Source organism: Rhinatrema bivittatum, chromosome 5 (genome assembly GCF_901001135.1).
Source record: "Rhinatrema bivittatum chromosome 5, aRhiBiv1.1, whole genome shotgun sequence".
NCBI lineage: Eukaryota > Metazoa > Chordata > Amphibia > Gymnophiona > Rhinatrematidae > Rhinatrema > Rhinatrema bivittatum.
In genome coordinates, this window is record NC_042619.1 from 170,556,498 (window position 1) to 170,582,206 (window position 25,709).

The window sequence follows — 25,709 nt, forward strand, 5'->3', positions numbered from 1 at the left end:
TATATTTATAAATGATCTGGAAAGCAATACGACGTGTGAGGTAATCAAATTTGCAGATGATACAAAATTGTTCAGAGTAGTTAAATCACAAGCAGATTGTGATAAATTGCAGGGAAGACCTTCTGAGACTGGAAAATTGGGCATCCAAATGGCAGATGAAATTTAATGTGGATAAGTGCAAGGTGATGCATATAGGGAAAAATAACCCATGCCATAGTTACACAATGTGAGGTTCCATATTAGGAGCTACCACCCAGGAAAAAGATCTAGGCATCATAGTGGATAATACCTTAAAATCGTCGGCTCAGCAGGACATATTGTGCCTGTGAATGTATCCTTGGCTGGAGACATTTTGGCTCATCTATCAGATCCAGAAACATCTTTGATTCCAGGTGCTGCAGCAGTTTCTTCTCCTCCATTTTCCAGGGAGATTGATAGAGGTACACAATAGTCTCCTCTGACACCAAGGGAAGAATTGAGAGGAGTGATGGCTGATGGGTTGATCTCCTTTAACCTGGATGGTTGCAGTGGTGTGATCTCCTTTAATCTGGATGGTTGCAGTGGTGTGATCTGCTAACCCCCCCTAAGTGGGGGTTAGCAGATCAGAGGAACAATGTGTGCATTCATACTTGAGAAACCCAGTATTACAATATTGGATTCTCTTTGGAATGTGATCGTATCTCTGAAAAGGTCTATTTCTTCTTTCGTGACTGTAACTCTGGATATACTTACTAAAATTATGTCTGAGAGGTCTCTGAAATTACATGAGGAGAAGATTTGTGCCTTGGAGAAAAGCATTTAGATTCTGTTACAGCGCTCCAAACCAAATTAGTTCAATCCAATTCTGTGACTCTGAGAAAAGTGGAACATTTAGAAAGTGCCTCAAGATATTTAAATTTATGTGGGCTTAATTTTCCAAAGCTGTTCTTGAATACACCAGTTAGTACTTTCAAGTAATATCTTTCACAGATTTCATTACCTTCAGAAGCTTTTCCCCTAGTTACTAAGGCTTTTGTTACACAATCTGTTGTGGAGGGAGGGACAGATCCAAATGACGCTCAAGATGGGTTTACCAACTTCTAGTTTAAATATTACTGACTTTCTGGAAAGGTCAACAAATTTGAGATGTTTACTCTTGCTTTTTCTCAAGATAGAGCATCTGTTTTGAAACTTTTTTTTAAGGCAAAAGTCTGCTTTATTTTTTTATGGACACAGACCCCTAGATTTATCAAAATGCTATAAATATAGTGGAAAATAGCGCCTGTGATTTAAAAAAAAAAAAAAAAAAAAAGGGTGTGTGGTTAGGCTAATTACCCAGTACCCACTTCACATAGGTAATTTCCGCAAGGTAAAGCTTTAGTGATGTCAATTTTACTATGAATACCTACGAATGTTTCTGTAACACCACTCCTTAAACCTCACACACACATTCCAAAACCCAGCCCGATACAAAGTACCCCTCTATAGTGGTACATATAGATATCTCTCTTCCCCCTACCCCCCCCCCCCCCCAGTGTGCAAAAAATATTTTCGTCATAACACAAGACTATCGCAAGCACAGAGCACTGAAAAATAGGTGTAGTTTTTTCCAGTGCTGTGCGTTGCTGTATTGCATTGTACACTAACAACTCTCATTTCCATTAACTCCACCAAACTCCTCCCACTGGAGTACTCAATGTGGAATTTGCATAAACATTTGCATTGTTATTTATCGCATGCGTTAGGGCATTAATGCGTGCAATAATGCCTTAACACACAAGTGTTAAGGCCCTATCGCGAAATAAATGACCCTGAGAGTTTGGATTTTCCAAGATGTTTCAAGGGCCACTCAGCCACTCAGGCTCACATAAAGAAATTTCTAGCAATGTGCTAAGAAGCTTTGGCTTGTGGCACTCTGTTTGCAATTAGATTTCCTTGTAAATGTTTATAGTTAAATATTAAGTATATTTTATTTGACCCTTCGTAATTGTATCTTTCTTGATTCTAAGAAGGTTTCTCAGGGAAACTTTGTGCCTTGCTACTTGTAATATTGTTTGTCCCTTTCCCTCTTTTCCTTTTTCTTTTCTCTTGGGTTTTGCTCAGACCTATATTGGATCTCTTCTGTTCGTGGACTTTTGGGGTGGATGTTAATTTTTTTTTTTCCTTTTTTGTCTTTGTGAAATTAGTTTAGCACTATGAGATTTCTGTTGCAAGTTCTACTGTGTAATTTTGAAAAATAATAAAAATAAAATAAAATTTTTTGATTTGTATTTTATGAATTGTATTGTTTTTTTATGAAATATATTTTATTGTAGTTTAATTATATTATAGACTGCTTTAAGCAATTCTTTCGACTCCAATTTACCACCTCAATTATCTATATTTTACCTATTAAAATTTATCACTAAAAAAGCACACACACTGTGCTATACTAATAGATATTTCTGTATATATTAAAAAAAAATAAAAAATAAAACAGAAAAGAATTATTTGGCATTGAAAAGGTGGAATATTAAGTGCAAAATTCTATTTCTATTTTACACTTATCTTCTAAGTATTTATTTTTATGTATTGAAAAGTATTTATAGATTGCACATTCTGATGCTCAAGGTGATTCACAATGAACACACAAAATCCAGTATAATCATAATATGCATAACAACTTGAAAATAAATACTATCATAGTTATATACAGACTACAGCTATTATTGTGCTTGTGACTCAAAGATTCTAATGCTAGAGATGTTCCTACTACTTAAAGAACAGCCATGCAATCACAAAAAACTTAGTACTGTTCTGAACAATCAGCTGTTAAAAGCATCTGCACCCCATGATTCTCAACTGGTAACATACCCTTACTTTCTCATCCCATCCCAAACACCAATCAGAATAAAGGACACAAAATGTGTCATTGTTCTAAATGCTTCAGGCATTGAATTCCAGAGATTAGGCCCTGCAATTGAAAAAGCCCCAACTCTTACTACGCTCAGATAGACAGATTTAGCGAGTTAGCACCAGCTATCGCTAAAATACCCCTGTGTACAGATCGTAAATCATATGTAATCTCCCATCAAAGATCTCATTGCAGTTTTAGACATGAACCTGGTTTTCATCTACAAGAGACTCTCAAGTATGTGATCTGAAAGATAATGTGTGTGGTACCAATCACTTCATCCTACATCCATTTAGATCTAGGCCCCAGTGTTTCATTCCCTCACGCAAAGTTTCACCATGTTGAAATTGGTACTTCATACTTATCTGATGTCCCTGCCCAAGGCGGTATTGAAATTCTACCTGAAATGGTCAATGATCTTTCTGACATGTTTATTTCACACTCATACTTTTATGGGTTGAATTGCCTTATACAACTTGTTCTGTAAAGGAGTTTGTGTTTTCTATGTGGAGCAAGTTAAACCCCCATCTTTTTTTTTCCTTTCTACTCAGTCTGTCACTGCTATAACCCATATAGGGGCATGTGAAAGCCCAGGCTGTGAGGGCAATGGCAAAATTGGTTGGCAGTCTCATTTTTGTCTCCATTTATGGAATTTTTTAAATTATAGCATCGTCTGCAAAGTTAACAAACAATATTGTCTAGAACAGGGGTGGGCAATTTCAGTCCTTAAGGGCCGCCAACTGGTTAGGTTTTCAGGATATCCCTAAAGAATATGCATGAGATAAATTTGCATACATACTGTCTCAATTGTATGCAGATATGTCTCATGCATATTCATTAAAGATATCCTGAAAACCCAATCAGTTGGAGGCCCTCAAGGACCAGAATTTTCCATTCCTGTTCTAGAAACTACCTCTTGCCTGTTCCCCTAGGTTTGACTTTTTTTATATCAACAAAGGATGATCTCAAGAAAATGTGCAACACCAATATCAAAACTACCCTAAAAATTGCAAAAACAAAATACAAAAAAGTTCATATGAAGTCTTGACAACTTTAGATACATTTTAAAGTGCTTGTTTTCTCATTGAATAATAGGTTGTTTTTTATTTTATCCCAGCAAGGTAACATTTAGATAGATATTGTTTGCACACTGCTATGAATTACATGCCTTATTTGACCATAGTATGACAGAGATGTATTGAATTACTCTAAATGCATGTCTTAGATTCTTTTAGAGCCTTCTTACAGTTGCTGAACATACCCAGCAATTTTAGTCAGTCAAAAAAAAAAAGATTGTTCACATTCATTTCAGAGTCATCTACCAAGCCAAGAATGACACATGCTATACTGCAGCTGAGATGTATAAAGAGTTAGGAAATCATTCAAATGACAATCTTCTTAGGTCAATACAAAAGGAGCCTTTCATAGCCGTTCACCATGTCTGGAAATAAAAATGTTTGGGACATTAGTCCATATTTTAAAGTTGTAAAGAAATGTATTCTGGTTTAGCATATGTAAGAGTTTGCTGAAAACCATACCTATCATCTAATGTATTTAAAGCTCACAGCCTTGTCTTCATTAGTATTTTAGAATTGTTGAATTGCTTTTAGTTAGAGAGCCACTTAACTTGTTTGCCTTTCCAGTTCCCATACTGTATAACTGATAGACCAAGTAATTGGATTGGAGGGTGGTAATAACGCACTTATATGTGTGGTTTGTTTTTACTAATGCATGTTATTTCTAAGCTGCTTAGAATGGTGGATAATGTGGCATATAAATCTTTTAATAAGTTAATAAACTAAAAAGCTTAAGATTCCATATTGTAAATAAAATATTGCACATATGAAGGGTATGCTGTTCCAAATATGAAAAATATGTATGGTGATTCAGAAAGTAAAATATATTTTCACTCCTTCAGTAGTTCCCTATCAGGTTGGGAAATTCCCAACACAGTATCAGGGAATGCTACTTCATCCGAACATTCAGTCTCTGGCCCTCAAAGCCTAGAGGTTGACAGCATAATAGTTCCCTAGTTGTCTAGGGTCCTTCTGGATTCTAGGAAGAAATCCACTAGAAAATCTTATAAATTTAAATGGAAGTGGTTTATCATATGTTATGAGGGCAAGGCTTTTGACTCCTTTTCTTATCCTACGCAAAAACTGCTTAAATAGCTTTTACATCTCTCAGACAAACTATGAAGGTTTATCTCAATGAACTTATTGGCAGAAGGAAACTCCATGTCTATTCAGACTCTGCTTGTCAGGTTTATGTGCTTGTTGCTTCCATTGAAGGCTCCCAGGAAGTGACCTGCTGTGCCTCTGGACCTCAACATGGTACTCACCTAGCTGATATCAGCCCCTTTTGAGTCTCTGAATGCTTGTGAGCTTAGGTGACTGACTGGAAAGTCATATTTTTTATAGGAATCATTTCAGCCCACAGAGACACTTATGGGTAGATTTTGTAAGGTGCGTGCACACATGCGCGCCAGATTTTATAATCTGTGTGTGCATGGCGCGTGCAAGGAGGGGTACAATTCTGCAGTTTAGCGCGGCAACACATTGCGCCCTTCCCCAGTTCCCTCACAGTCCCCGTACACAGGGGATTAAAAATCAGGCCTTTAGCTCCAGGCCTTAGTGACTTATGCATCTTATACTAAATTTCATCATAATAGGGTAGTGCTGTGCCTAGACCTCCCTATGAATGGTCTGTTGATCAGGATGTGGCGCAAACAATTTCTGGAATGGGGCACAGCAGAGAGAGATCAGTTTGCAGCAGCTCTTTACAGGAAGATATGAGTATTTAACTTCAGGAGGAGATCAAAAGGCAGACTAGCGGCAAATACCAGCTCTCTTCATTGGGTCTTCTCTATATGTATCCCTTGATACCTCAGGTGGCTAAACCCTTAATAAAACTCAGAAAAAAACAGGGAACTGTGATGCACGTTAGGGTTGTGCATTGCAGCCTTAATATTTTCAGTTCAGTTTATTTCTAATTTTGGGGGATGGGGTTTGGTTGTTTTCATTTAATGTTTATTTCAGTTTGGTTCATTTGCAGAACCGAAATGAAACATAAAAAAAAAAAAAAAATCAGAATGAAATGAGGATTCACAGGGTCCTCACCACCACTTCCCCAACTATATTTGAGCTTCCCCAAGAACCAAATCCCTCCCAACAGCTGTACAAGAAAATGACTTTGGCTGGCCCTGAGACCAGTACCATTTTGATGTCACATGGTGCTGGTCTCAGAACCACCAGTACCATTTTTAAAAGGATTGCAAAGAGGCAAGAGTGAATAGGCATCGCCTTTTCCTCTTTCTTGGCCATGGACTCCAAGGCATAGGTGGGAGCCAGAAAGGTCCCAGGCCTGTCAGATTTGGTAGCTGAAAGAGGGATTAGAGAGTTTCAGATAGGCCCATGCCCCATTGTTTTGGTATGGGGTGGGGTTCTTGGAATTCCCCAACTGCACTTGGTTTAGCCCATTAGGTAGACCCTGATACAGGCTAGTGGATGTACTTTTTTTTCTTGACAAAATAGTGTACACTATTTCCTGAAATGAAAATGCCTGAAAATATTGCTGGTGTACATTTGTTTTGGGTAATTTATTTATTCATTTAAAATCTTGAATACCACAAACCTTCATACAAAGTTTGTGTTCAATGTGGTTTACAAACATCCATAATTATTCAAAAACAAAGCATAAAAGCATACAAAATTATAAAACACAACATGTAAATCCTTAATATATTATCCAAATGCCTCCTTGAAAAGCAAAGTTTTTTTCTCTCTTCCTAAATACTTTTAATATCTGGCTCTGTTCACAACTGAAACAGTAAAGTATTCCAACAAACAGGAGCCACAAAAGAAAAGGCTCTAGCTCTTGTTGAAACTTGTAATCTCTATGAGAAGAAACACGCAACTGCTGGTCAACAGAATGCAAAGTGCATGCTGGCTTGTATTTGATCAGTTTTCTTTTGAGAACACAGTGGGAGGCTTCATTAACAACTTAAAATTGTTATTAATATCTGAAACCTTGCCTTAAACTTTACCGGCAAGTAATGCAAAGCTGGAGTGATATGGTCAAACTTTGATAAACCTAATAATAAACGTACGGCCATATTTTGAATTAGTTGAAATACATGCATCAGTTTCTCCAGCAACCATATACAAATTGTATTGCAATAGTCAAGATGACCAAAGACAAGAGACTGTAGAACAGTCCGAAACTATCTCTTGGTATTAAGTACTTCAGATGGGATACTAAGATTATGGTTCACTGTGTCAAAGGCACAAGAAATATCCAATTGTACCAATATTACACTCTGCCCCTGTGCCAAATTAAACAGAGAATTAACTAAAGATAGCATCAAGATGTCAGTGTTATGATTGTGTAAACCCAAATTGATTCTCATTTAGAATAGTATGCTTCCTCAAAAATTAATTCAATTATAACAGAATACTCTTTTCTAAAATTGGCCCTATTCGCCGCGCCATTCGGCCCGAGCGCACAAAACCGAGCTAGGTGCACAAAGCACTTGTGCGCATAGACTTACACGCACATAAAACCTTGTGCGCATAAGTTGCACGCACAGAGCTGGGCGCATATATACAGCTGGATGCACAGCTGTGCACGCAACTCACACGCTCATCTTAAGCGCACCGGAGTGCATAAGAGTTTACGTGCCGACAGCCATGGCACCACCAGAATCAGGGATAAAGGCTCAAGGCCTCTGCCCAGCATGCCACATCAGAGCCGCACAAAGCGAGGAGGCAGACGCCCTGTTCACACAGTGTGAGGAGGTCCTGGGAGATCCAGTTTACGGCCAGTCCCACCCAGGGCCGAGTACTAGCTCCTCAGGGAATACCCCAGACCTAGCAGTTCCCAGTGGGACCTCCCCACAGACGGGGACCCCCAGGGAACCAGCGCCCCTCAGCTTAGATCCAGCGTCAGTCTCATGGGTAGAGTTCTTCAAGGGGATTCACGCCTTTGTTCAAATGCAAACTGAACCTCCAGCTGGTCAGCCACATGCTCCACCAGAGGACCCTCAGGCCCCAGGTCCTTCAAGGCCCAGACACAGGCTTCCACTACCCAGAAGCCCTACCTATGGGGACTCGGACATCTCTGAAGAGGAAGCTGAGCCCCTAAAAGAGGGGGAGCTCCCCCCGGGGACAGATCCCCACCGAACCATGAGACGCTTCTTCACAAAGGACGAGCTCCCGGACCTGGTCACCCAATGCCTGATGGAACTCGCTATCCTGAGCCCAGGTACTTCGGGGAACCTAAACCGAACCCTCTACTGGAGGGTCTTCGTCAGACTACTGGAGGGTCTTCATCAGACCTCTCGCCATTTCCCTCTGTTACAAGCGGCACACAACTGATTGACCTGGAATGGAATGCCTCGGAATCCACATTCAAAGGGGGACGGACTTTGGCAGCCATGTACCCCCTGGACCCGGCGACCAAAGATCTTTTTGCATGCCCAAGAGTTGATGCCATGGTGTGCGCGGTCTCTAAGAGCACCACTATCCCAGTAGAGGGAGGAGCAGTGCTCAAGGATGCACACGACCGGCATCTGGAATCCATCCTCAGTCATTTGACGTACCCGCTATATGTCTACAAATCGCGGCCTGCTGCACAGTGGTGACACGTGCCTGCTTATCCCAAACCAGAAACAACACCCTGGGAGAAGACATGGAACCAGCAGTATTATTCCTCGCAGACGCTGCCTCCGACCTAGTGCGCACAGCGGCCAGAGGAGTGTCATCTGCGGTGGCGGCCAGAAGGCAACTCTGGCTCCAAAGCTGGTCGGCCGACGCATCTTCCAAAACGCGCCTCACAAGGATGCCCTTCAAAGGATCCCTCCTGTTTGGCAGCAAACTAGCGAAATTAGCCGACAAATGGGGCGAGTCCCCAGTGCCGCGCCTGCCAGAGGATAAAACGAAGAGAAACCAGCAACTCTTCCCCAGGCCCTCCAGGGGCAGAAGTTCACAGCGCTTCAATCCTTACAGGAACAATTATCAAGCACCCCGCCCTACGAGCAGGAACCAGTCCTTTCGGAACAAGCACAACAAGAGGGGTATCAGCTCGGGTACAGGCCCCAACCGCACCCCACAATGAGATTGTCGACCCGTCCAAGGGAAGAAGCCATAGGGGGCAGACTAGCCCTATTCTACCGCAGATGGGTCGAGATAACTTCGGACAAGTGGGTCCTAGCCATCATTCAGGAGGGGTACTACCTGGATTTTCTACGTACCCCTCCGGACAAGTTCGTGGAGTCCCCCTGCCATGACCTCTTCAAGAGGGCGGCAGTGGAAGCTACACTGTCCAGACTACTGGCCCTCGAGGCCATAACCCCAGTGCCTCCACAAGAAATAAATACTGGACATTATTCCATCTATTTTATCGTCCCCAAGAAAGAGGGTACATTCAGGCCTATCCTGGACCTCAAGTCGGTCAACCACCACCTGAGGATTCCCCGCTTCTGCATGGAAACCCTGCGATCCGTAATAAGGGCGATACAACAGGGAGAGTTTCTCACATCCCTGGATCTTTCAGAGGCCTACCTACACATCCCAATTCACCAGGAACACCAGCGCTACCTTTGCTTCAAAGTCCTGAACCGTCACTACCAGTTCCGGGCACCACCCTTCGGGTTTGCCACAGCACCCCAGACGTTCACCAAGGTAATAGTAGTGGCGGCAACACTGAGGAAGGAAGGAATCCTTGTCCACCCTTACCTAGACAACTGGCTGATATCAGGGCAAAGTCACCAGAGGAAAGCCACCAAGCAACCAGCGGAGTCATATCTCTACTGGAGAACCTAGGATGGGTGGTCAACGCAAACAAAAGTTTCCTACAACCCTCACAGTCGCTGGAATACCTAGGAGTCCGATTTGACACCAAGGAAGACAAGGTCAGCCTGACCCCCACAAGGAGATTAAAACTGTGGAACCGGCTACAGACCTTGCTGAATGATCCTCGTCCCACAGCATGGGATTACCTGCAAGTCCTCGGGCTGATGGCATCCACACTGGAAATTGTGCCATGGGCGCGAGCCCACATGAGGCCCCTACAGCACTCACTTCTATCACGGTGGAATCCACGGTCCCAGAGCTAAACCGTACGTCTATCACTCCCGGGCAGAGACCCGAACCAGCTACGGTGGTGGCTGCAGGCCAACCACATGAGCCGAGGATCAAGACTATCCTCTCCAGCCTGGACCCTACTCACCACAAATGCCAGTCTACGAGGATGGGGAGCACACTGCGAGGAGTTAAACGCCCAAGGGCAGTGGAACGCAGAAGAGGTGGGATGGAACATCAACCGCCTAGAAGCGCGGGCAGTAAGACTAGCCTGTCTGTGGTTCGCTGACAGACTTCGACACAAAGCGGTCAGAGTAATGTCAGACAATGCCACAACAGTGGCCTACATCAACCGACAGGGGGGAACCAGAAGCCAACAAGTGTCACTAGAAATAGACCCCCCCTGATGGCGTGGGTGGAAGCAAATCTCCAAGAGATCTCCGCCGTCCACATCGCCGGGAAAGACATCATCACGGCGGACTTCCTCAGCAGGGAAAGTCTAGACCCAGGAGAATGGAGGCTGTCGCCCGCAGCCTTCCAAATGATAGTGAATCAGTGGGGGACACCGGACATGGACCTTCTGGCAAACAGATCCAACGCCCAAGTGTCCAGATACTTCAGCCGCAGGCAGGAACCGCAGACCCAAGGGATCGATGCCCAGATACAGAACTGGCCACCGGGGACCCTGCTATACGCCTTCCCGCCGTGGCCCCTATTGGGCGCAATCATTCACAAGATACAACTGCACAGGGGGCTAGTTCTTCTGGTGGCTCCAGATTGGCCATGAAGACCCTGGTTCGCAGACATGAGAAGACTACTGGCAGGGAACCCCCTACCCCTGCCTCCACACAGGGACCTGCTACAACAAGGTCCGATCCTCCACGAGGACCCAGCTCAATTCTCTGGCCCTTGAGAGGGCCCGCCTGAGAAGAGCGGATACTCGGGGGCTGTAATCGACACCCTCCTCCGAGCACGCAAGTTCTCCACATCGTTAACGTACGTAAGGATTTGGAGAGTATTTGAAGCCTGGTGCGAAGACAATAACGTCAAGCTACGCTCATTTAAAGTTCCCGTGATCCTAGAATTCCTGTCCCTCAACTCCATCAAGGTATAGGTGGCTGCACTGTCATGCTACGGCTCCAAGAGCGAGGGCGACAGCATAGCCTCTCACCCGGACGTATCACGCTTCCTAAAAGGAGTCAAACACATTTGTCCACCACTAAAGTGGCCGGTATCTCTGTGGAATCTCAATCTTGTCTTGGATTTCCTAGCAGGAATCTCAATCTTGTCTTGGATTTCCTAGCAGGAACCGCCTTCAGACCCCTCCGAGGACTGTCCCTCCGCCTGTTAACCTTAAAGACGGTGTTCTTGCTGGCAGTTTGCTCAGCCTGCCACATTTCGGAACTACAAGCACTGTCCTGCCGTGAGCCATTCCTCAGGTTCACCCTGGGAACCATCCAACTACTCACGTTTCCCTCCTTCCTCCCCAAAGTGGTCTCACACTTCCACCTTAACCAGACCATCTCGCTACCAGCGACAGATGGCTTGAAGAATTCGGAAGAAGCCCGTAGTCTACGCCACCTCAATATCGGCAGACTCCTATCCAGATACCTGGAAATGTCGGAACCCGTTCGAAAAACGGACCACCTTTTTGTCCTTCACAGCGGAAAGAGACAAGGGGAAGCGGCTTCGCGGGCAAGCATTGCCCGCTGGATCAAGGATGTCATCAAGGCGGCCTATGTAGAAGCTGGCAAGCCACCACCTCTACAGATCAAGGCCCATTCTACCAGAGCCCAGGCAGTATCCTGGGCAGAAACTAGAATGCTATCGCCTGCCGAGATCTGCAGGGCAGCGACATGGTCCTCCATCCATACCTTCTCCAGATTCTACCGTCTGGATGTTCAGGCTCGGGAGGACACGGCATTTGCAAGGACAATTCTAAGTAGGTCACAGGCAGCCTCCCACCCGGTTCGGGAGTAGCTTTTATACATCACATTGGTCCTGAGTCCATCTGCTACACACTAGGAAATGGAGAAATTACTTACCTGATAATTTCGTTTTCCTTAGTGTAGAAAAAGAGAAAATGGTGGATGCCACACAATAGTCTTTTTCAATTTTTATTCAGGGAGACATATAAAATCTTATGTATATGCCCGACTCTGGCCGAGTTTCGCCACCATGGGTGGCTGCCTCAGGGGCTTTTTAATCACAAAGCAGTGTTTAGGTGATGGTCCAGATAAGATCAATCGTGTAACTACATTATTAAGTCGAATTGGGTCGAAACTTGAACAATTCTATTCATCTCTACTTTACAAAGCCAACAGGATTGCAAGTTGGTTAAAAGACAGGAAACATAGAGTAGGATTAAATGGTCAGTTTTCACAGTGGAAAAAGGTAAACAGAGGAGTGCCTCAAGTATCTGTACTTGGACTGGTGCTTTTTAATATATTTATAAATGATCTGGAAAGGGGTACAACAAGTGAGGTGATCAAATTTGCAGATGATACAAAATTATGCAGAGTAGTTAAATTCCAAGCGGATTGTGATGAATTGCAGGAGAATCTTGCGAGACTGGAAGATTGGGCTTCCAAATGGCAGATGAAATGTAACATGGACAAGTGCAAAGTGATGCATATAGGGAAAAATAACCCTTGCTGTAGTTACACAATGTTAGGTTCTATCTTAGGAGTTACCTCCCAGGAAAGAGATCTAGGCATCATAATGATAATACATTGAAATTGTCGGCCCAGTGTGCTGTGGCGATTAAAATAGCAAACAGAATGTTAGGAATTATTAAGATGGGAATGGAAAATAAAACGGAGGATGTCGTCATGCCTCTGTTTCGCTCCATGGTGAGACCGCATCTTGAATACTGTATACAGTTCTGGTCACTGCATCTCAAAAAGGATATAGCTGCACTGGAGAAAGTGCAGAGAAGTGCGACCAAAATGACATGGGGCATGCAATGGCTGCACTATGAGGAAGGCTGAAGAGGTTAGGGCTGTCAGTTTGGAGAAGAGATGACTGAGAGGGGATATGAGAGAAGAGTACAAAATCATGAAAGGCCTTGAACAAGTTAATGTAAATCAGTTATTTACTCTCTCAAATAATAGGACCAGGGAGCACTCCAAGAAGTTAGTAAGTTGCTCATTTAAAACAAATTGAAGACAATTTTTTTTTCACTCAGCGCATAGTTAAGCTCTAGAATTCATTGCCAGAGGATGTGGTTATAGCAGTTAGTAAAACTGGGTTTAAAAAAGGTTTGGATTAGTTCCTAGAGGATCAATCCATAAACTGTTTTGACGGTAATTAATAAGCATTTGTAGCTTGTGATCTATCTAATGTTTGGGTACTTGCCAGATACTTGTGACTTGGATTGGCTACTGTTGGAAATAGGATACAGGGCTTAATGGGGCCCTTGGTCTGACCCAGTATATCATATCTTATGTTCTTATGTAAAGATGATAATAAAGAGTAATGTCTGTGGGGAATTTCTGGTGTATATTTAGAGGTAGATACTTAAAGCCTACATGGCTAAGTAGCCTAGCTGGATTTAACTTATCGGCTAAGTTATGTGCATATTCAGTGGCACAGCTATGCTGTTGAATATCCACATAGAAGTCGCTACTTATCCGGATAAGTTGTATCCGTTATAAGTTGTATCCATTATGCTAGTGAGCTGGTCTAATTTAGATAAACAACTTATCCGTCTATGTCTACATATCGCTACTGTTACGACTGGGCTCCGGTCAGGAGTCGTGAACACCACCCAGAAGGGTGGCTCCAGGTTGAGAGAGACCGGAATGGCTAGAACAGAGTCTGGTTCCAGGCTGGGTCAAGGCAGGCGGCAAGTAGCAGTGTCTGGGTCCAGGCTGGGTCAGGGCAGGCGGCAAGTAGCAGTGTCTGGGTCCAGGCTGGGTCAGGGCAGGCGGCAAGTAGCAGTGTCTGGGTCCAGGCTGGGTCAGGGCAGGCGGCAGATAGCAGTGTCTGGGTTCAGGCTGGGTCAGGGCACAGTAAGCAGGGCAAGGCAGGTCAGAAGACCCGTAGGCCACACACACACAGAGTAGGCCACACACCGTAAGCAGGGCAAGGCAGGTCAGAAGGCCCGTAGGCCACACACACACAGAAGGCCCGTAGGCCACACACCGTAAGCGGGGCAAGGCAGGTCAGAAGGCCCGTAGGCCACACACCGTAAGTAGGGCAAGGCAGGTCAGAAGGCCCGTAGGCCAGGTATGGAAAGCAAGGAAGAAGGCCCGAAGGCCGCGCAAGGCAAGGCTAGAGCAGGGAGCCCAGGTGAGCTCGATGCCGAAGCACCGAGTCAACTGTCAGGCAGGGTTATAAGGGCAAACCCAGAACATAGAGTGGACAGGGGAGATGGACTGGGCCTGTCAGGAGAGCCAGCACTAGAGGGACCCCTGGTGGTGAGGCGGTTGCACTGCAGCCAAGGCTGTAACAGCTACTTATCCGGCTATCTGCCGTCTGAATATCAGGCCTCAGTTGCTTTTGTTCTCTGTTATCAGGTACAGACAGCTACAGCTTAGTACAGAAAGCAAAGTGTCAGAACTCCTCCATCAAGCCAAACTAAAATCCTTTGAAGCTGAACGTTCACACATGGTGCAAGAAGAAATAACAGGAAACCTGAAGCAGTGTCAACTGGAATGTGAAAAGTACCAAAAGAAATTAGAGGTATGTCTGTGCTTGCAATGTTAAAAGATGTCTGTTCATAGTCATATCAGAAATTGAATAGCAAGCAGGTGAATGTTTTAAATTATTTTAGTTTTGTAATTTAAATATGTATCAGTGCAACTAGAGCAGCAGTTTTTTTAAATTTTCTCTCACATAAAGGTGAATTTTAGAAGCCAGGCACACGCTAAAATCAGGAGATAAGCACACAAGTCAGGCTGGCATGCACCTTAACAGATTTTAAAAGTCGCCCGCATGTGCGTGTACTTACTGCTACACACACAAATTAAAAGTTCCAAAAAAGGGGTGGTTCGTGAATGTGGTCTTGGTGGGGCATGGGCATTCCTGGATTTCACATTGAAATCTGCATGCTGGGGTCCCCTACTGTGAAACTTTACTTCTGCTATGGAGAAGAAGGGAGGCTATTAAGCTAGGAGAGTTTGGAAGTCCTGTTCCTCACTTGGGTGAACTAGGAATAAACTGGTAAAGCTGGTAATGGCATCAGCGTGCATGTCTTTTAAAATCTCCCTACTTTTTCGGTAGAAGCAGCAGTTGCATGCATAGGCACATTGTCCATTTAAAATTGCACGCACACGTGCACACAGTCAGGCTGTTTTATAACAAGCATGCTTATACATGCATATGTTATAAAATGGCCGTGTCCGTGGGCATGGACCGACAAGCACTCGCACATCTGTTTAAAAGTTACCATCATAGAGAGCAATTTCCAAAGCCAAAATCTGTCTGAAAATTGCCCTCTTCTGTCCAGCTCAAAATATTCATGGACTTCCACAGCACACATACATGATGAGTCAAATTTAGGGATGGCATTCTCAAAGGCAGGGAAAGGGCAGAGTAGGAAAACAACTTGCATAGATATGGTTTTCAAATCTATGCACATTGTTTTTCTTGCAAGCAAAAATTTGCTGGAAAACCAAATTCCCTGTACGTACCTGGATCAATCCAGACTCCTGGGTTTTGCACGCCCGCCCCCCCTAGCAGATGGAGACAGAGAAGTTTTCAAAACAAAACTCCGCCTTATATAGGATGGTGCCACCTACAGTCCGGCAGTATTTCTCTGTCTCCAGCAGATGGTGGAGATGCAAGGTCTACAGTCTGTGCTGTTTGTTCACTGGAGTTAGAGTAGTGAGTTCTGTGAGTTTTAGAGAGTTTTCGGTCTGTAAAACTTTTTTATTTTGATTTAAAAAAAAAAAAAAAGAGCAATTTCTGTCCTGAGCCTCCCAGGGGGTTTGTAAGGTCCTGAGGGGACCATCCCCCGCTGCTTGTTGAGGCAGCTGCATTACAGGGTCGAGGACCCTCTTGTTCCAAGCTAGCAGCTGGGTGCGACACTGGGGAGCCCGGTTTACTCCACCCCGCCGGATCAGGACCATGGACCACTGCCGGGCAAGTCTTTAAAAAAAAAAAAAAAAAGTTTTTATTTTCTTTCATTTTCTGTCAGTGTCACCTGCGCTGCAGCTCTCTCTTCCCTCCCTGACTTGGCGCTTGGGCGGTCCGCGATTAGTTTTTACAGAATTGAATTTTAGCTTTCTCAGGCCCGCTGCCCGATGCTGCGCTCGTCTGCGTGCCGCGCAGGTGGCTCGGCCCGCGCGCGTGTTTCTCGGGAGGGGCTGTGCTCGGCGTGTCTTCCTAGGAGGGAGGGATCCTCCAGGGCCACGAAAATGGTTAAAGGCAAGGCTGCCCAAGCTCCTTCAGTATTAGCTGCACCGAGATCAGCTGAGGCGGATCCGTTCCCGCTGAGCGCGGGAATGGAGGCCATTTTGGAGTCTTTTAGATCAGCGACTCGTGCAGCTATGGGGGAAGGGATTCTCCCGCCGCCTCTCTCTCCTCAGCCAGGGTTTCCTGGAGGGAGCGAACCTTTACAGCCTCTCTCACCTGCAACGGAGGATAGCCCCGAGGGGTCTTCTGACTCCTCCTCCTCTTCTTCCTTCTCAGAGTTTATTTTATTTCTCCATAAGGCTTTTAAAGCCAGGAGGGAAGGGAAGCTGCAGGCTGGGGGTAAAATTTCCTCTAGTGATCTTAAGTCTCTTTCTCAAAAGTGGTCTAAGTCTAAGGGAGTCTCTGGGTCCTCCAAAGCTAAGCGCCCTTTGTGTACAGGGGTTCATCAGACCGATACTGATTCCATGGGTCAGGATACGGACCCAGGGGACCAGGACCCGCAGGGCAAGCCTCCAATGGGGGTGTATACAGACCCTGATCAACATCCACAGGATCCAGCACAAGGCTCTCACATTGTGGAAGGAGATGACCCTAAGGTGGTCCGTCTGTTTAGGAGGGAGGAGTTGGCTCCGCTTATCCCTGCCATACTCGGAGAGCTAGGCAAAAATGGGCTGCCAGAGGAGTCCAGGCTAGGGGTCATGGATCCAGTGTTGTTGGATCTGAGGGGCCCGGCTACTTCCTTTCCTTTTCATTTTTCTGCCACAGACTTGCTATATAGAGAATGGGGATACCCCAGATCTGAGATTGAAAGTTAGCAAGGCTATAGATAAGCTATATCCTCTTCCGGAGGAAGTAATTGACATACTGCGGGTGCCCAAGGTGGACGTGGCGGTGTCCGCAGTCACCAAAAAGACCCCAATCCCGGTTACGGGTTCTACAGTCCTGAAGGACCTGCAGGATAGAAAGTTGGAGCTGTAGCTCAAGAAAACTTTTGAAGCCTCGGCACCGGGAGTGCTGGCAGCTATGTGCAGCAATTTTTCCTTACAAGCGGACCTTCGCTGGGTTCAGCAGTTACAGGATACGGTGCTGGTCTTTCCGATGCAGAAGCACAGCAAACAGGGCATCTGGAAGCTTTGATTGCTTATTGTGCGGATGCACTTTATGATCTGTTACTGACTTCGGCCAGATCCATGGTGTCTGCAGTCTCAGCTCGTCTGCTCCTGTGGTTAAGAAATTGGTCGGCGGATATTTCCTCAAAGCCTCAGCTTTGAGGAGCCTTCAATTCAAGGGTAAATTGCTTTTTGGCAAGGACCTCGAGGATATGATTCAATCCCTGGGGAGGAGAACAAGGTTCTCCGACTGGGATAGGCCCAAGTCGAGGGGCTCCTTTTCTTCACGGTCTCGATTCAGAGGGAATCGGAGATTTCGTCCATCCAGAGCTCCAGCTTCATCCCTTCGGCAAGCGTCCAGTCACCAACAATCCTGGTCTCAGCCCTTTCATGGCTGACGCTTTGGCAAAACCGGGGCTACCCAGTCCACATCTTGCCAAGTCTTCCCAATGAAGGGACGCCGACTTATTCCTTGGTTCCAGCTGTCAGGGGCAGATTGTCCCTGTTTTACGAGGAATGGGTCAAGGTGACGGTTGACCAGTGGCTCCTTACTATGATAAATCAAGGCTATGCTTTAGATTTTGCACACCGCCTTCTGAGGCGGTTTCTGGTCTCCCTATGCGGTTACGAAGAGAAACGACGGGCAGTACAAGATACCTTGCAACGCCTTCTGCAACTCTGCACCAGCACCCAGGCTCCTCAGGCGGAGCAGCGAAAAGGGCGTTATTCCATTTACTTCGTAGTCCCCAAAAAAGAGGGGTCCTTCCGACCCATTCTGGATTTGAAGCGCATAAACCGCTGCCTCAGGGTGCCACGTTTTCGCATGGAGACATGGAGCCTCGGTAAGAAAAGGAGAGTTTCTGGCGTCACTGGACCTAACGGAAGCGTATCTTCACATAGGCATTCGGGCCGACTACCAGAAGTTTCTGAGGTTCTCGGTGATGAGTCGCCATTTTCAGTTTCAAGCTTTGCCCTTCGGTCTTGCCCCCGTGCCCAGAACATTTACCAAGGTAATGGTTGTGGTGGTGACTCATCTGCGCAGAGAGGGGTTCCTGGTGCATCCATACCTGGACGACTGGCTAATTCGGGCAAAGTCAGTGTCGCTCGGCCAATTGGCAATTCGCAAAGTGCTTCAAGTCCTGCAATCACTGGGTTGGGTGATCAACTTAGCCTAGAGCCGAGTGGTACCCACCCAGTCTTCGGAGTTTTTGGGGGTTCTAGTCGACACTCAACAGGGGAGAGTGTTCCTTCCCTCAGACCGAAATGTCAAGCTACAAGCACAAGTGTGGGACTTATTGGCCAACCATCTCCCCAGAGTGCGGGATTATTTGCGGGTTCTCAGCTCCATGACTTCCACCCTGGAGCTGGTGCCCTGGGCCTTTGCTCATAGGCGTTCTTTACAGTAAGCGATGCTTTCGCGTTGGAATCCATTCTCCGAACAGTTTCATTTACCTCTCCCTCTTACGGATACGGCGCGCTCCAGTCTTGATTGGTGGCTTATCTCAGACAACTTAACCCGAGGAGGTCCCCTGGAGGTGACCACGGATGCCAGCCTCTCCGGTTGGGGAGCGGTTTTCCTGAGGAAGTCTGTGCAGGGACAATGGTCCCAGGAAGAATCTCAGTGGTCGATCAATCGTCTGGAAACCAGGGCAGTGTGGTTAGTGTTGCAAGCATTCCGCCCTCTCCTCCAGGGGAAGTCAGTCAGAATTCTTTCTGACAATGTGACCACGGTGGCTTATATCAATCGCCAAGGGGGAACCAAGAGCCAGCCAGTGGCCATGGAAGCCCAGCAGCTGATCAGCTGGGCGGAGAAGCATTTAGTAAGTATTGCAGTATCTCACATGGCAGGTGTCGACAGCGTTCAGGCGGACTTTCTCAATTGGCACCGCCTCGATCCCAGGGAATGGGAGCTCGCAGACTAAGCTTTCCAGCTCATATGCGACACGTGGGGCGTACCCTGCATGGATCTCATGGCAACGTTTCAGAACACCAAGGCTCTGCACTTCTTCGGTCGCCGCAGAGAAACAGGAGCAGAAGGGGTAGATGCCCTGGTGCTGCCCTGGCCGACCGTGCTGCTGTATGTCTTCCCTCCTTGGCCACTGATAGGCAAAGTGCTCAGGAGAGTGGAGATACGCTCAGCAGAAGTCATCCTCGTAGCTGCAGAGTGGCCGAGACGCCTTGGTTTGCGGACCTGGTCAATCTGGCAGTGGCGGGTCCCCTGCGGTTGCCACTGCTCCCAGACCTTCTCCATCAAGGGCCCATGTGTTTGGAAGAGGTTGATCGCTTTTATCTAGCGGCATGGCTTTTGAGAGGCGTCACCTGAGGAGCAAAAGGGTATTCGAACACTATGGTGGCAACACTTCTCCGGTCGCGCAAGACATCCACCAACCTCGCGTATGTGCGCGTGTGGAGAATCTTTGAATCTTGGTGCGTGGATTGGGCGATTGTTCCTAATCTGTCTTCGGTGTTGGATATTTTAGGTTTCTTACAATCCGGACTCGCCAAGGGCTTATCGTATAGTTCCCTGAGGGTTCAGGTGGCAGCTCTTGGTTGTTTGCGCGGTTCCTTTCAAGGCATGGCGTTGGCTGCTCACCCCGATGTGACTCGTTTCCTAAAGGGGGCAAAGCATTTACGTCCCCCGATCAGGCACCCTTGTCCTTCTTGGAATCTGAACTTGGTTCTCTCAGCTCTGTGTACAGCACCCTTTGAGCCTCTGAAAACGGCTACAATAAAGGATCTCACGTTAAAGGTGATTTTCCTTATCGCTGTCACATCTGCTTGCAGGGTAACTGAGCTCCAGGCTCTATCCTGTAGGGAGCCATTTCTGAGAATTTCGGTTTCTGGTATGTCCTTGCGGACAGTTCCTTTCTTTCTTCCAAAGGTGGTGTCTGCTTTTCACGGGAATCAGTCAGTGGAGCTTCCTTCGTTTCCCGTTTTGGACTGGTCAGACCCTATCTCTAAAAACTTACGGAAGCTGGATGTTCATTGGGCGTTGCATTATCTGGAAGTTACTAATGTGTTTCGTGTGACGGACCATCTTTTTGTGCTGTGGGCTGGTCCGAAACGAGGAAATATGGCATCTAAAGCTACAATTTTGCACTGGTTGAAAGAGGCTATAGGCTCGGCATATTTGCTGCTTGGTAAGCCTGTACCGTTTGGACTTCGGGCTCATTCTACCCGCTTGCAGGCGGCTTCTTGGGCAGAGTGTCAAATGGTCTCACTGCAGGAGATCTGCAGGGCGGCAACTTGGAAGTCTTTGCATACCTTTGCCAAACACTATAGACTGGATGTTCAGGCACCGGGTGAAGGAGGCTTTGGAGAAGCAGTGCTTAGAGCGGGCCTCTCCAGATCCCATCCAAGGTAAGAAAGCTCTGGTACATCCCAGGAGTCTGGACTGATCCGGGTACATACAGGGAAAGGAAAATTAGTTTCTTACCTAATAATTTTCGTTTCTGTAAGTAAGTAAGGGAAGTAAGGGAGAGCCCACTCAGTTATTGATTGATTTGTTTTCAGATCTGCAGAAATTGGATTGACCGTCCTCAAGTGATTCTACAGGTTCTGTTCCTAGGAGGGTTAAGTGAACCGGTTATTTCTTTTTCTTGTTGAAGGGTTATTGTACATAGTTATGGTGGTTTTTTTGAGAACCATTCTGCTTTGACATTGAGTAATACTGCCGGACTGTAGGTGGCACCATCCTATATAAGGCGGAGTTTTGTTTTGAAAATTTCTCTGTCTTCATCTGCTAGAGGGGGGGGGCAAAACCCAGGAGTCTGGATTGATCCGTGGTACTACAGGAACGAAAATTATCAGGTAAGAAACTAATTTTCCTTTTTGTTTTTGCCATGCACCCCCAAGACCTGCAGATAGTCTCAAGCTCTGGGAGCCTGCATCACCATCGGTTTCCAGAGCTGGTAATCCTTACCATTGTCACGAATACCTTCCTCTTCTGTGTATCAAGGAGGGCCTCTGTATACTCCAAGTTTTGTGCCAGTACCAGTTTGCTCTTGGAAAAATATCACCCATCTAAGTTTCTGAAGAATTGGGATTACGCTGGTGGTAGATGCCAGATTTTCTTCTGACAGTGTACATGAATCAGCCAGTCACTGAGAGAGGTGTGAACTAAAATGCTTTCCTTGCTAAGTGCTACAGCCACTATTACCAGTATTTTAAGAAGGTTCATGGAGCTCTTGCTAGCCCATAGGGGAGTACTCAGAACTGAGTCTCCTCCTAGAACTGCAAATTTGAGGAACTTCCGATAGTCCAGTATGAAGTGAATGTGCAGATAAGAGCCAGGGATATGAAGAATTCCTTCATTTCACTGTTGTTCTTACCAATAGAAGAGTTTTCATGTGGAAGAGAGAAGTTCAGAGTACCCCACTGACCTTCTTTAAATCCAAGATGGGCTGAAAGGTGCCCTCCTTGTTGGGGCCACAAAGTAGATGGAATGCCTCACTTGTCCCCACTTGGATCTGGAACTACTATTACCAATTGGAAGAGATGGTTTAGGGTAGACCTTACTGCCACTCTCTTCACTGTAGAATGATCAGGAGAAACCACCAGGGCATCTTCCATGTGTTGAGCAAATTCTAATGCATAAAATGTCCTTAACACTCAGGAGCCACTAGTCTAACATGACTTGGATCTACTCCCTGAATAACTCAGACATCTGTCGGCCTATCTGGGAGCTTGAGGAAAGAACCCTAAGATTCTCATTGGGAACCTCTAGTGCTACCCACACCTCCTATCCTAGGCCATTTTTGCCTCTACAAAAGGACTGAGACTGCTGCTGCTGAAGCAATTATGCTGGAACAAATACCACTGAGATAACATATTGTTTCCCTGAACTTATGATTACTTGATGCCATTCATGAGAACCCTGGGGTCTGTCCTCCAGTAACTTCTGGGGCTTTTCCTCTCATAGATCCTTCACCAACTTTTTGCAGTCCTCTCCGAACAAAAGCTTTCTCTGGAATGAAAGCTTCCTCAGGCATGCCTTTGAAGCCACCTTCGCTGACCAATTTCAAAGCTATAACAAGCATCTGGCAGACATGCTCTAGCCATACTTCTCTCCAAAGTTCCGATGAGATCTTAGAGAATGTCTGCAAAGAATGGTACCCCCACCTCCAGTTGCACAGTCTCTTTGGAATCCATGCCATTTCTTTCCAGATTTCCAACCAGCAGCTGCTGGACCCAGCACAAATAGGCACTCAACATAAATCTGCACACTGCTGCCTGTAACACTAGACCAAAAACTTTGAAGGACTCTTGAAGCATAGCTCAATTCTCCTGTCCTAAAAATCCTTCAGTGCTACGCCACCCTCCACCAACATCATGGTTTTACATGTAACACCAAAACAAGAGCATCAATCTTCATAACTTTAAACTTTTCCTTTTCTTAGATAGAGAAAGGGGTACAACATGCCTTTTGCTCTGCTAATCTTGAGACTGGCCTCTGGAGCATCCTACTCTATCGAGGACAAACGCTAATAGTTCAATGTATAGGAAAAGCCTTTGCAGGTTTCTATAGTCACTATAGGAGTGGGTCTCTCGCTTCCTTATTGTCTCCTGCTTTCTTCTCAACTATGCCCAAGGCTGCTCGAGCCTGCATAATCATGGAAAGAAGTTATTTTCTCTTAAAGAGGTGCACCACCAGCAGGTCTTCTCCCTTGCCTGCTGGGACCTCTGTCTCCTTCAAGCCCTTCCCCCCCCAAGATCACTGTCCCATTCCTCCAAGTCCTTTGAGCCTATGAACCCAAATTTGAAACCCCAGTGCCACAGACTACTCTTCGAAATCCAAGTCTCACACCTAGAACCCTCTGCCTGCCCTAAAGCTCTGGGATCCAGAGAAGAAAATGGAAGAAAGGGGATACTGGAGTTGATGGAGCACTCTGCGTCAGGCAGAAAACCTGATGCATTAGGAAAACAAATTCATGGAAGAAGTGCAGGGCCATGCTCTGAGAGAAACTCCCCCTTCTAGTCTGCATAGACCTCTCCTTTCCCTTCTCTTGCCATGGTTCCAGCCATGCGATAGTTAAACAGGATTTCCTAGCAAACCTACCCTCCATGTGATTTCCTGATGGACTCATAGCCCCGGCCCCAGTCTCTGAGGTTCTCCCTCCTTCACCTGGAAGGGTCTGATTCAAACTCATTCATCAGACCCGGCACTGGGGTAACCATGCACTGCATTTACTCTCTAGGGGAGAAGGGAGGACTTTTAGTACACAAAACGGGCAGCCTCTTGTTCCTCCCTGACATGACTGCAGTAGAAAACTGCTGCTCCAGAGTGCATGTGGCAGCCCCCACAGGTGGCACACCACTTTCTGTGCTCAGGTGGGGTCACTATGCTTCCCCTTTGTGGACAGGCTGTTCTTTCAAATCGCTCTGCTGAACAGCCTGCCAAAAGCCTGCAGAGACACTGTCTCTTTGATCCTTCCCCACCCCCAGTCTTAGTGACAGGAGAGCACTCAGCTTTCCACCCAATATCTTTTGTTCTCCTGCCTTGTTCTTCTTAACCTATTTTTTTTCAATGAACTTTTGAAATGAACTTCGAGCCCACCTCCTCATTAGAAATCGAAAACGTTCTAAAGAAACTCAAGCCAGCCTCTCACCCAATGGACCCAATCCCAAGCAACCTACTCATCACCATCCCCAAAGTTATTGCCAAACCCATTGCAGAGATCATCAATTGCTCCTTATCCGAAGGGACAGTCCCCGACCCCCTTAAGCTAGCCATCCTTAAACCTCTTCTAAAAAAACCTAATCTATCACCAGACGACCCAGCCAATTTCCGTCCTATTGCAAACCTACCATTTATTTCCAAAATCTTAGAAAGAATCGTAAATAAGCAACTCTCAGAATTCTTAGACAACAATAATATCCTCTCTCCTACACAATTTGGCTTTCGGAAAGCCAGAAACACGGAGTCCTTATTAATCTCATTAACAGACTCCATTCTCTTGAACCTTGACGAAAAACAGCCTTGCCTACTCATTCTCCTAGACCTCTCAGCAACGTTCGATATGGTGAACCACGATATCCTCATAGAACAACTTTCAAACATCTGTATCAAAAGCACCGCACTCAAATGGTTCAAGACCTTCCTTCAAAACAGGCAGTACAAGGTCAAAATCAACAACAGCGAGTCCCACCCTATCAGTTCCACCGTGGGAGTCCCACAAGGATCCTCCCTATCCCCGACACTTTTCAACATTTACCTACTACCACTCTGCCACCTTCTCACCAATCTAAAATTATCTCATTATTTATATGCAGACAATGTTCAAATCCTTATACCTATCACACAATCTCTTGACAAAACCTTGGAATTCTGGAACACCTGCCTGCAATCCATTATCATTCTTCTTACCAAACTCCAACTGATCCTAAATACCAAGAAGACCGAAATTCTCCTCATCATCCAAGAAGGAAATCACTCTCTATCCAACACTCACCTTACTACACTACCAGCTCTCTCTCCACAAGCCAGAAACCTCGGAGTCAATATGGACAACCAGCTCAACTACAAAAGCTTCATCAACACCACCACCAAAGATTGTTTTTTTAAACTTCAAGTCCTAAAACGTTTGAGACCTCGCCTCCATCTCCAAGACTTTCGGACAGTCCTTCAAGCAATAATTTTCTCAAAAATAGATTATTGCAACTCACTCCTGTTCGGTCTCCCGGCTAATACCATCAAACGTCTACAGATGCTACAAAATGCCTCAGCAAGGATACTGACCAAGACCAACAAAAGAGATCATATTACACCCATCCTGCGGAATCTTCACTGGCTCCCTATCAAATTCAGAATATTATACAAACTGCTAACAATCATCCATAAAGCCATTAATAACATCTCCCCTCTGGATCTTAAACTCCCACTACGACCTCATCTTTCATCCAGGACGATAAGGGTAGCATATAAAGACACTTTGCAGGCCTACACCATGAAATCATTATTAAGAAAAAGAGCCCTTTCCACTTCTGGTCCATCTCAGTGGAACTCGCTCCCACCAGATCTTCGACGTGAACAATGCCTAACCACCTTTAAGAAAAGACTCAAGACATGGTTATTTAAACAAGCCTTTTCTTAACTCCATTGTCCCTTTGATCTTTTATTCGTAGCTTTGCTAGCAGATCATTAGTCACTTACAACCCTCACGGACCTCTACCGATCTTATATTTCCACCACTTTGTCTCTCCACATCCCCCTTTCTCCTTCTCAGACATCTTCCTCCCCGGTCAAAATCTTGCTCTTCCTCCTCATCTACTGTTTCAACCCCTTTTCAT

At 45.8% G+C, this 25,709-nt stretch overlaps 1 protein-coding gene across 4 annotated transcripts in view; it reads left to right on the plus strand.

Annotated features, from left to right (window-relative positions):
- Positions 1-25,709, plus strand: part of PIBF1 (progesterone immunomodulatory binding factor 1) — a 391,620-nt gene that overhangs the window by 229,886 nt on the left and 136,025 nt on the right. For all 4 annotated transcript variants that reach the window (XM_029603019.1, XM_029603020.1, XM_029603018.1 and 1 more), the window contains exon 11: positions 14,472-14,637. In XM_029603019.1, coding sequence (XP_029458879.1) covers positions 14,472-14,637 — 166 coding nt within the window. The remainder of the gene's footprint in view (positions 1-14,471; positions 14,638-25,709) is intronic.